Raw genomic sequence first — 12467 nt, 5'->3', positions numbered from 1 at the left:
TAAGAAAAGGGCGATTTCTCCAAATCACTTCTGACTTGTCTTGAAGCCAGAAGTGGTTTTGAGAAGTGATTTTTGGATCTGCCAATGCCCGGCCCTTCTTCCTGCATGGCAACCTCTTCCGGACTGGGCATGCACTGTTGGGTTCCCCAGGCCCACCTGGCCCACATCCCTTCCAGGCCACTGTTAGAAGCTGGAGTTTGCAACCTCGTTCTAAAATTCTCTCCATCTTCTGATCACATGGGACAATAACACTTTATAAAGGACACATATTCCAGCCTATTTGAGCTTTCTCTGTGGCTTGGACTGGCTCTAGGAGGTGGGTTTGCATGGCCTCGTGAGCTGTGGGCATGCCTGTCTGGCTAGTTCATGAGCACAGAGGGTGGGAGGAGAGATAGAAGCAGAAAAGCTTCTCACGATTCAGAAAAGCTTCCCACCATTCCAGCTGCATTACAGATGTGCAAAAGTTGTGTGAGAGGTTCCATGTGAACATCTGCATGCATCAGGGAGAGACAAGACCAAAAGAGAAAAAGGGCTTTGGGGCTTTTCAAATGTCTTTTTTCCTCTTCTCCTTACCCTTATTGTCTAGGTCCGTGCCACAAAGGACGGGCGGGTGGCTGCTGCACCCAGCTGGGCTCCCTGTCGGCCCTGAAGCACGCAGTCCTTGGGCTCTACCTGCTGGTCTTCCTGATTCTCGTGGGCATCTTCATCTTAGCAGGTAAGAGCATCCTTTCCCATCCTGGCCTTTAAGGAGGTGAGCAAGAAGTGAGAGCGGATGGGAAAACTGGGGAGCTGGAGCTCTTCCTTCCCATAGTCAGGAACTCAGATACTGTTTTCCTCACCATGGAAACCACAAAGGAGGAAGCTGGCTGGTCTTTCCAACCAGGCATAAGTCTGAGCAGCATCACCTGCTTTGTGTGGGGGTGAGGAGCTGGCAGGGGCTCTATGAGCATGGGAAACCTCTTGAGTCCAGGAGTAGAGACCTAGCTGCTCCAGGTGGCTTCTGCCTTGTCCTGACTCATAGTCTGATGCTGTGCATTACACTGGGCCTCCCTAGAGCTCTGCACTATGGTTCATACTGAGCAGGCTGGGCCCCCTGTCCTGGGATGTGATGAAAATAGTTATGAGACACTTTGTTGCTGAGGCTAATCAGGGTCATGGTAAACCTGCTGCCCCTTTGTGATGACTGGGGGTGGGATGTTTGTCCCAGCTCAGTTGGGCTCTTCTCCCCAGTTTCTGTCCGTAGAACAGGCTAGTGACAGGCTGGACTTTGGACCATGTCCTCTAGCCCGGAAGCAGAGCTCATGGACCCAGGAGGGGATCAGATGGAAGATCCCATGCTTTGATCAGCCCAGCTCACACACAGGTCAGACCACCGTGATGGAGATGGTGGAGCAGATAGGGACAGAGACCTTGGTGGTCTCTCCTGACTCCCACCCAGAGGGAGAGAGGCTCAATTCCCACCTACCTCGATGGAGGTATATAAGGCTTGACAAAGTGAGGCCAAGGGATCAGCATCACTCATCTTACATGAGTGCCTACTTGGTGCCTGGTTCCACGCTAGGATTGGAGACACTGCTAAATAAGACCCAGGGGATCCCCTCCTGGAGCTTCCAGTCTAGGGGAGGAGGTGGGAGCACAGAGGTGGAGCCCTGTCTCAAGGCAGAATGTGACGGGGACTATGATGGGGCCTTTGATGTTGACACACAAGTGCTGTGGTGACCCAGAGGAGATGCACACAGAGCAAGTGTGGGTGTTGCATGGAGGGGCCAGGGTGGGGTACGGGGAATGTAGTCAGAGAAAGGCTACTGACCAGACAGAGCTGACTTGGAGTGCAGAGGGTGGGGTCCTTGACTTAACTCTTAATTCCTGCCCTTAACTCTAGTAATATGGAGGCTAAGCCCTTGAGGATGACCCCTCACTAGAAATCTCTGGTCTCGTGTCACTTTCTGTCAAGTGAGACTAGTCACTTGGGCCCGGTGATGGGATATTCAATGCTGCCTTTGCCCTCAGATTCCCACACTCGGGGCAAAGGGCATCACTAGGGGTGGTGTCTATCCCATCAACCATTGACCCGGGTTGGGGGGCAGCCAGCAGCAACAATGAGAGAAACTAATGATTCGTCCAAGGGATGATGTCCAGCCAGAGGATTTTTTGAACATGTTCTTGGGCTGCTCAGTGAGAGATTGGGATCTGGGTTTTGTGGGCTTGGCAGCCACGACCATAACAAATTTACAAAATTTTTGGAAAGTGTTTCGGCCCAGCAGGAAAGCTAGGCTATGGTATTACAACTACGCTGCTGAACAAGAATTTTTAGGTGACAGAAGAGGGTGTGGAGGAGAGAACCAGGCTGGTGGGGACCCTGGGGCAGGTCTCTGGAGGCCTGGAAGGCCTGGAAGGGCATCATCTCTTGGGTTTCAGGGGAATGAAAGTTCTCTTCCAGGGTCTGAAGGGCTGCCATGTGGAAAAGGGCGGACATATTCTGTGTGGTCTCAGAGGGTAGAACTAAGTGAATGAGTGGGTTTTGTAAAGAGACAAATTCCCATTCAAAATACAGGAGACTTTCTAACAAGAAGTGGTACCCAGCACAATGCAGAGAGGCTTTTCTTCTGGCTTGGGGGTCGAATGGGATTTATGATGATGTTCTGGAAGTTTCAGAAAGGAGGGTGGAGCGTGGTTTCCTAATCTAATGGAAACATTGCCTTGCTTCCTGTTATTCCATGTGGAAATCTGGGGAGGATTTTGATCATCATAATTACCTTTGAACCTGAAGTTTATGAGTACCAGATTGCCTGTGTGGAATGAAAATTTGGGGTGGATTGGAACTGATCTGATGAAACAGAGCATCAGACTTTATCTCTTGGCTCTGTGGCCTAGCCACTGTCACCTTCCCAGTTTCTTGTCCGGAAAATCACGTTGGCCTCTGGGAGAGGTTTGAGGAGGGTAGCCAATGAAAAACTATCATCACCAGCTGCCCCATCCCTAGGGAGGGGACTTAGGAAGGTGGTGGATGAGTCCGGGGTTCTTCAAAGAGGCCCTGCCTGACGTTGGGTAGGACGTTTCTTCAGATTACCCTGATTGAAGACCTCCAGGGATGCTCCTTTTCAAAAATACCAAGATGGTGGGGAGATGTATGGTTCAGTGTAAACCAGAGCTAGCCTCGCCTTTTCTTAGGTGTCCTGCTGTGGCTGCTTCCTCATTTGGGGCAGAACTTGCTCTCCAGTGCCCTACTGAGGTCACCTTTCATAGGAGGTACTATGGTCTGAATTGTGTCCCCTCCAAAATTTATATATGAAGCCCTAACCCACAGTGTGATGGTATTTGGAGGTGGGGCCCTAGGGAGCTAATTAGGTCATGAGGGTGGGGCCCTTATGATGGGGTTAGTGGCCACATAAGAAGAGGGGAGAGAGAGACAGAGAGAGAGAGAGATCTCTGCCATGTGAGGACACAGGGAGAAGGGGCCATCAGAAGCCAGGAGGAGAGTCCTCACCAACAACCAAATCTGCCTGCACATTGATCTTGGACTTCCCAGCCTCTACAACTGCGACAAATAAATTTCTGTTGTTTAAGCCACCCGGCCTATGGTATTTGGAAGTGGGGCACTAGGGAGCTAATTAGGTCATGAGGGTGGGGCCTTGTTATAGCGGCCCTAGCTAAGACAAGAGGAGTTCTGTATGAACCACTCTTAGACTTCAAAACCTCCTCGTCGACACAAAGCTCATACATCTGACAATTGTATGACAAAATTAACCACTGCAACCAAGTGCCATGTCTGAATACCCGGTTGGTAACATCTGATTGAAGTACAGATGCCTACTCTTACTTCAATATTACCAAATTATAGTCTCACTGCATAAAAATATTACTCATAAAATTTCCCATGGGATTTCTCTTGATTCCTTTCTCTACCCAAGTATTCAAAATAAAAGACAAATAGTGTATCTGTGTTTATGCAGCATCTCAGCATCCCCTCTCAGGTTAATCCAGCCATTGCCCAAACTATGTACTCAGTTGGGCTTTCTACCCACCACCTAATTCTCCATTCCCAACTAGCATCCTCTTGGGAACTTTCCTCTGATATTCCCACACCATCACTGGGTTCTATGCCCACAGTCTTCCATCATCTCCCAAGAAGGTGGCATCGGTCCATTCTTCCCAAATTCCTCTAAGTCTTTCTATGTCTTTAACCCATTTTACCTGGACTGATGGTTTCCTATTATGTTTTTGTCCTGTTCCAGCGTTCCTTTTGGGACAGTAAAGACTCTCAGGCTTAAGTTCATGAACAAGAGAATTGAGATTGGATGATCATGTGTTCAGGAGGTCCTCCATCTAGCACTTTATGGAAGATGTCCTCTGTGATGGAGTTCAAGGGTTAGAGGAGGTTCAACCTTATCCATGACTATTGTGGGACATCACTGTGGTGACAAAGGGTGGTCATCAGGAACTATCTCTTCCTCCCCTTGCCTGTCATGGCTCCATTGAAGAATTTGAACTCCCACTGTGACATGAAACAGCAGAAAGGGGACGTGTCAACATCTGGGGATCTAATTTGGTGGAAAGCTGGAGCATTACAGCAATCCAGACTATAGAGTTGGACCAGAGAGAGCTCCTGGTGATCGAGGGGTTCCTATCATGCCTTAATTTAATCCTTTCTTAATAGCAGTCAGCCATTGCCATCAACATCCTCAATAAGTACTTAACTTGTGCATGAGTGCTTAGTGGGTTTAGGACAACAGAGCAAGCCCTGGTGTCTTAGTCTGTTCAGGCTGCTATGACAAACTACCACAGACTGGGTGGCTTAAACAACAAGTATTTATTTCTCACAGTTCTGGAGGCTGGGAAGTCTGAGATCAAGGCGCTGGCAGACTCCGTGTCTGGTGAGAGTCCACTTCTGGTTCACAGATGGCTGTCTTTTTGCTGTGTCCTCACATGGAAGAAAGGGCTAAGGATTTCTCAGGGGTCTCTTTTATAAAGGTACTAATCCCATCCTGAGGGCCCCACCCTCATGACTTAATTATCTCCCCAAGGCCCCACCTCCTACTACCATCCCTTTGGGGGTCAGAATTTCAACATATGAATTTGGGAGGAACAAAAACATTCAGTCTATAGCTACGGAATAAAAGATGTAATTCCTGCTCTGGGAGGATTTAAAATCCTAACACACGTACACATTAGGACAGTGTGATGTAGCTAAGGCTCCGTGCCAAATTCTGCAAAGGAGAGCCTGATTCTCAAGAGCTGGAGGGGTTGGGGCAGCCTCAGCCTGGGAGAGCTGAACACCAAGTGACCCAAATGTTGTTTAAATTGAGCACCCCTTTTTAGATCACGTTGTTTCAAGGAGGTCTGTCACCGACTTTGCAATCTGGGAACAGCGTGCTCAGAGCCCACATCCCTTGATACGGCAGATTACTGACACCATCGTGCATCTTGGAATTTAGAGCGTGATGCCCTCAGCCTTTTCTGGGACACTCTGTCAGAAACAGCACGTGCGATGTCATCCTGTGCTTATTGTGAGGGCGCCCTTGAGGACATTGTTTGTTCTGTTACATAACGTCAACTAAGAGGACCCGTGGAGAAAGTATTTTCTGTCTCAGTCTCAGAAGGAGAAATACTGCTCCTGAGGAATTAGTTTGTTTTCACCTGAAGGAGACTGTGGATCTGAAAGTCATTAAAATCACTTTCCCTGCGGTAGTTAATGCAAACTGAGAGGGAGTTGTCATCTCTTTGTAAGATGTGTGAATTCGTAGGCAATTAAAATGGAAACCTGGAGACATCTCTGGTCCACCCACAGCAAGTGTATTGACTTCCAGGCAAATGTTTTTCTGCTAGTCTCATTCTTACCTTCATTTAGTGTCTCTAACTTGTTCTTCCTTTATCTTGTCCTCATCTACTGTTATTTTAGAATATTTATGTATCCTCATAAACTGCCTTAATCCTTTTTGGAACAAGGAAGGGTATTATGCCCAGTTTTGTCTTTTATTTTATTTATTTATTTATTTATTTATTTATTTATTTATTTATTTATTTATTTATTTTTGTGGTACGCGGGCCTCTCACTGCTGTGGCCTCTCCCGTTGCGGAGCACAGGCTCCGGATGCACAGGCTCAGCGGCCATGGCTCACGGGCCCAGCCGCTCCGCGGCATGTGGGATCTTCCCAGACCGGGGCACAAACCCATGTCCCCTGCATCGGCAGGCGGGGTCTCAACCACTGCGCCACCAGGGAAGCCCCCAGTTTTGTCTTTTAAAAATAATTCTGCCTACTGTATTCAATTCTGCAAGTGCATGATTTTTTAAATATGTGAATGAATGAATGGATGAATGAATGAGACAAGGTACCTTAGGGGGGATCTCTTAGTTGTGGAAAAAAGATGATGATTTCAGTTTTAGCCAAATATCTAAATGACATGGTAATTATGGACTCACCATCAGGTACCCTTGGCTAATAGAAGAAGTAGGTGTGTAATTAATCATATTAAGACACACGTCATGGTATCTACTGTATTGGCATCACAGCATTTAGGGAGAATATTAGGATAGAGAGGGTCACGTAGTACCTTATGCTGGTTAACACCACGGACTCTGAAGCCAGCCTGTTTGGGTTTGAATTCCCCATTCTCTGTTACCAGCTATGTGACGTTAACCAAGTGACATGAACTTTTTCTACCTGAGTTTCTTCATCTGAAAATGGGAGAAGTAATTGGACTTGCCTCTTTGGGTTCTTATGAGAGTTAAATAAGTTAATATATCTAAAGCGCTTAGAGAAGTGCCTGGCACACATTAAACATGATACAAGTAGTAGCTACTATTGTTATTATAGTAGTAGTACTACGCCTACTATCAGTATGATGACTTTTGCTTTTTCTTGGTTTTCTTTGCAGTCAGTTAAGCTTGATAACATAAACTGAGAGTCAGAAAAACTTGGGTCTATAGTCCCACTTCATCCATTAACACCCTGTAATCTTGGGAGAAATCACTTTGCTGTCTGAACCTTTGTACACTCATTTACAAAATGAGCAGGTCGGATTAGATCAGTGTTTCTCAAACTTTTTGACCATGACCTACATTAAGAAATACATTTTACATGACAACTATTTCACACATATATTCATAACTGAAATAATCTTAAATGAGTGATGAATGCTGATGATTTTCTATTCTGTTCACTTAACAAAAAATGGTCACAACCCACACATTTTTTTCATGATCCACGAATGGGGTACAAACCAATGTCTGAAATACAATGGGCTAAATGATAGCTCTATTATTCTATGTGTCTTTCAAACATTCTAAGAGAGTAGCTATGTTCTCTTTGGCGTGTGGGTTTGAGAGTAAATTTCTGGGTTCAAGTCCAGGCTGTGCCTCTGAATGTTTCTGTAACCTTGGGGCAAATCATTTAACCTCTCAAATCCTTGGTTTCCCCACCTACTGCATGCGATGACCATGGTACCTATCCCCCTAGGGTTGTCGTGAGGATGAAATTAATCCATGTATGAAAACTCTTCGTGCCCGGCACATTCTGTCAGAATAGCAAAGGGTTAGAAACCTCTTCATTTAGCCTGAGCACCCAGTGGTTTTGTGTATACACAGAGGGAACTAGGCATGCTTGGTGCAGTGGGAGAGGATGTGCTCAGAGCCCACATGGTTCCAATAAATTGACGGGAAGCCTGGAGACTCTGAGGGACCCTGCACTTGCTGTGGCAGCACAGGGAACAGGATGCCAAGAAACAGGACAGTGTTTCCAGCTCTGCAGTGCTACTCGGGAGCTGAGCCTTGGAAGGGGCCTCAGGGGACGCCTTGAACACCCTCCCTCCCACGGCAGGAACCTCCCTCCAGACTCCCCAGACAGAAGAGGTATTGTGCTCTTATGGAAGAACAGCCATGAGTGACAGGGAACTCCTGCCTAATCATCCCTGACTGTCCCACACATGCTGTTTCTAGTTTCTCTGGCAGGAACAGCTCACAACAAGGCTGTCTCCTCATCCTCATGGTTATTCTTCAGGGAGTTGAAAATACCAGGCTCAGCAACAGTCGCTTGGGAGACCTGGTTTGGGGGCCCCTGTGAGACGCCCTGATCTTGCCACATTATATTGAAGTCATCGGTTTAGGTGCCCGCTCCCCTCCTAGTCCAGAAGAAAGCTCTTCACAATAAAGCACCGTGTCTTGTTCATCTTTGTATTCCCAGTGCCTAACGGGGTGTCCTACACATAGTAGATGCTCATTTAATGTGTGGCCTAAACTGAACACCTCAGCATAATGGGCATCCTCCCAGCCCCTCCCAACGAGCTCCAGGTTTTAGTGGTAAACAGAATAGACACAGGACTGCTGGTGTGGCCCGGCCAGGATGGGGTTTGCTGGGCTGTGCCCAACTTTGATCTGTTTCGTTTTTTTTTTTTTGTATTGGCTGCACCACGCAGCATGCGGGATCTTATTTCCCCAACCAGGGATCGAACCCGTGCCCCCTGCAGTGGAAGCTCGGAGTCCTAACCACTGGACCACCAGGGAATTCCCAGACGAACTTTGATCTGGACCCTCCAGATCAAATTTAGGCTGATGTAGCCTAAATTTTCATGAACCTTCCCAGCAGTGACTCACAGTAACACGTGATACCACATCGAAATGATGGAATACTAGGCAGCCATTAATAATCATGTCCACTGCCCACCCACCCCAAGCCCAGATTTCTCTCAAAAGAAGCACTGCCTCGCGAGGGCTCCTTTGTCCCACATCAGTACAACTGGCTTGTGGTTGATTTTGTCGTTGCCTTCACCTAAATGCAGATCTTGTTAGTGATCCCAATTCCATGTCATCACACAGGTTTCTGCCAAGTATTGCAGCCTGTTGGATGAGTTTGAATCCAGACTCGGACATCTGTCACTTAACTTTTCCTCTCAGTCTTGTGTCATCAGTCGTGTCTGAGCCAGCATCCCAACCCGATCCCCATCCCACAGCCTGCCGCCACGTGGACGGTTCCCAGGAGGACATGACCAAAGGCACGCCAGCTTAGGCACGCGCTCTACCGTCCTGTGAGGCGAGGTGGGGACACCTCACAGACCCCCACCAGCCTTCTTCCTTAAACCTAGACCAACCCCACCTAAGAAACCACCTTTCTCCTGCAACCGACCTTGGCTGTGTGGGCCTTGCCATCAGAGCTCCCCCAGAAGTACCCCCAGCCTCACCTTAGCTCCAGGGCAGAGGGAGGAAAAGGAAGAAGGGAGTTTGACATCCTGACTTCTCCATAGAATATTCCACTGCCCTGCATGGGAGACATTTCATATCTCTCTGACTTTGATGGAGGCTTCCAACCACCCCTGAAATGAGAAAAGTGGGCACGGGGTAAGGTCACCTGCAAACTTGACAATATGCTCTCTGGGTCTTCAATCAAATTGTTACAATAATTAGATAGGACAGGGCAGAGGACCTACTCAGCTACATCCCCTAGAATCCTTTCTCTTGAGGAAGTGCCAAATCCAGCCACTGCCTGTTTTTGTCAATAAAGTTTTATTGGCACACAGCCGTGCCTGTTCATTTGTGTATTGTCTACAGCTGCTTTCTTACTACAAGGGCAGAGCTGAGTTGTTATAACAGAGACCAGATGGCCTGCAGAGCCTAAAATAGTTACTCCCTGGCCCTTTACAGAAGAAGTTTGCCGACCTCCCCCTCCAGGCTTGACCACTAATTAACCCTTTAATCTTTCACCTCTGTGTTGTGCTTCACAGTTTTCAAAGAATTTTCACATACATGATGTCGTCTAATCCTTCTAACAATCGAAGGACTCCAGAAAAGAGTTCACAGTATCTGGATGAGGAAACAGGCTCTGGGGAGTTGCCTGTGCCTGCCTGTGGCCCCGCAGTGGGGCAGTGGGAACCTGGACCAGGACCATGGGAATGTGTGAATCTGGGACTTCTCTTACCCCAGACTCCAGTTGAAGGTACTATCTACCGCACACCGTCCAAGTGCATGGAAGCTAGAGTCGGACTGCCAGGGTACAGATCTTGGCTTTGCCATGTACTGTGTGACCTTAGGCAAGTTATTCAAGCTTCCTGAGTCTTAGTGTTCCCGTCTATAAAGTGGAAGTGATAATACTTTCCACTTCAAAGTGTTGCGGTGAAGATTACATTAATCCATCCGTGTAAACAGCTTACAGTAGTCCATGGCATGTAGTTAAGTATCATCAGTGTTGTTAGGTGATTGTAATCGAGACTAACGCCCATCAACTGGGGAATTCCCTGGTGGTCCAGTGGTTAGGACTCTGTGCTGTCACTGCTGAGGGCCTGGGTTCGATCCCTGGTCAGGGGACTAAGATCCCACAAGCCATGCAGCACGAACAAACAAAACAAACAAACAAACAAAAAACAACTCCCATCAACCGTACCACAATCCAGCCCTCATTCGTCCATATCTATACAGAAAATAGCAAGAGAGCCTTGTCAGTTGCTTTGATTTCTCTCCCAGAAGCCAGGATTGGAAGAAATTTTAGAGGCATTGTGAACACAGCACCCAGGTCTTGCTAAGAGAAGAGCTTTCTTATTTTAGCGAAAGAAGATGGAATGGGCTTGAGTCAGGCTCTTGCTTCCTTCTGCAGCTTTCAACTCCCTCTTCACGGCTCAGCCTTTGGACCTGTGACACCTGCCTTGCCTTCTGCTTTCCGGTTCTATCTTCTGCTCTATGTGCCCTTAGCCATCAGGGCACACAGAGATCTCATCACTGATGGCTCTGAGTGTGGCCTGGGATTGAAGCTGAGCCACGAACAAGCTCTCCTTCTTTGCTCTTTTGGAGAGAAGAAGTTATAAACTTGGAATTTCTGCAACGATCCTAGGCACTTTGCCTCGTCTGCCCCCGCCCAGGGGCTTGGAGCCCTCTCACATCAAATCCAAAACAACAAACGCTTGTTGAGTGCCAACAACGTGCCTGGCAGTGTGTTAAGACACAGCGAGATACAAAGAGGAATGAAGAGAGGCCCCTGCCATAAAGATTGTAGCAACTGGAAGAGCAGATATGCAAAGATAAACTAGAAACACAGTATAGAGCAAAGAAACAGAAGTTTTGGAGCGAGGCAAACCTGAGTTCAAATATCGGCTTGATCATTTATGAATTGTGATCTGGGGAAATGATTTAACCCTCATAAAAGAAACATTAAATTGGGGATAATAATGATCACTTATCCGTATTATGAGGATTCAGTGAGAGAACACATAAAATGCCTTGCACAGTGCCTGGTTTATACCAGGGGGTCCATGCCATCCATCCTTAAGAAGTCCCTCAGAGTTGGGAAACCGAGTGTTTTGGCCTCAGCCGTCCTTCCACCTGAGCAGCCCAGCATGGGCTGATGGCTGCAGGCATCCCTGGGCTCCTGCCCTTTTCTGTGCTCCTTTGTGGGAGCCCCACGTTCCCCAAGATGCTTTTCAGAGCAAACCAAGGGATGCGGGGAACTGCGGCAGGGGGTGGGTGTGGGGTGTGCCCCCTTGGCGTATTCCCAGCTCATCCTCCCGGGGTGGTCTCATTCCACAGTCTCCCCTCCTCAGGAGATCCCAGGAGACAGGCAGGCCCAGGCTCTGCTCCAGCTCAGAGCACATGGGTGGCCTCTCCCAATGGTCCCTCGCTGCAGTCCTCTCTGATGCTCAGCTGTTCTCCACTCTGGGCTCAGCTGTCCTCTAGGGGCGCTACCCAGAGGCAGCCCTCCTTTTCACGAGATCCCCATCTCTATGTGGGGTCTTTGGAACCCCCATCCCAACTTAGTACCTGCGTGAACATGAGGGAGGGCAACGAAGGTGTCTGAAGTGACTTCTAGGAGGCGATGGTGCCGGTTCCGAGGGTGGAGAAGCTGGGGAATCATCCAGAGCCCTAGCTGTGCTGAGTCACTCTGGGAGGAAGCCCTTCTGCAGAGCTCTTTGTTTCTTCTTCCTGCTGTTGTCAACGACGACAGGGTCTGGCCAGTTGTCCTCTGTGTAACATTTCAGCATAGTATCTGCCAAGGTTTTGGAAAAACCGCATCTTTCTGGGAGGAGTTGAGGAAAGGTGTCTCTGATTTACAAATTAACACCCATCCCCTGACCATTAGTGGCCCTCCAGCCTTAATAAACAAGCAGATTGCCTTGAGGAAACTGGAAAAAAACCTAAATGCCAACCTTAAGGGATTGTTTAGCTAAACTTTGGTTAAGTCAACCCAAAGGAATATTACACAGCCATTCCAAATGATAACTATGAAGCAACATGGGGAAACGTTTATGAAATCATGTCAAGGGAGAAAAGACTGCCCAATTGCCTGTGTAGGCTCCAGGGCAGTTGTGCAAGCAGATGTGCATATAAAAGGAGAAAGGCTGGAAGGGAACTTGGAGGAATGAAAACAACTGTGGTAGAGTGAGGCTTATCTGTACACATTCTTTTTTTTTTTGCGGTACACGGGCCTCTCACTGTTGTGGCCTCTCCCATTGCGGAGCACAGGCTCCGGACGCGCAGGCTCAGCGGCCAT

The 12467-nt window shown here is 48.0% G+C and overlaps 1 protein-coding gene across 2 annotated transcripts in view; it reads left to right on the top strand.

Annotated features, from left to right (window-relative positions):
• The window catches only part of SCARA5 (scavenger receptor class A member 5), a gene marked incomplete at its 5' end in the record, with an annotated part of 114400 nt that overhangs the window by 19458 nt on the left and 82475 nt on the right, over positions 1–12467 (top strand). Inside the window, one exon of one of the 2 annotated variants that reach the window (XM_079706006.1) lies at positions 587–715. The exons of the other annotated variant lie outside the window; for it this stretch is intronic. Within the exon in view, the coding sequence (XP_079562132.1) occupies positions 587–715 (129 nt within the window). The remainder of the gene's footprint in view (positions 1–586; positions 716–12467) is intronic. 2 annotated transcript variants of the gene reach the window in all.

This window comes from Hyperoodon ampullatus (assembly GCF_949752795.1).
Source record: "Hyperoodon ampullatus genome assembly, chromosome: 6".
Taxonomy (NCBI): domain Eukaryota; kingdom Metazoa; phylum Chordata; class Mammalia; order Artiodactyla; family Ziphiidae; genus Hyperoodon; species Hyperoodon ampullatus.
The sequence above is the reverse complement of the archived record's forward strand: the minus strand, read 5'-3'. Positions and strand labels throughout refer to the sequence as shown.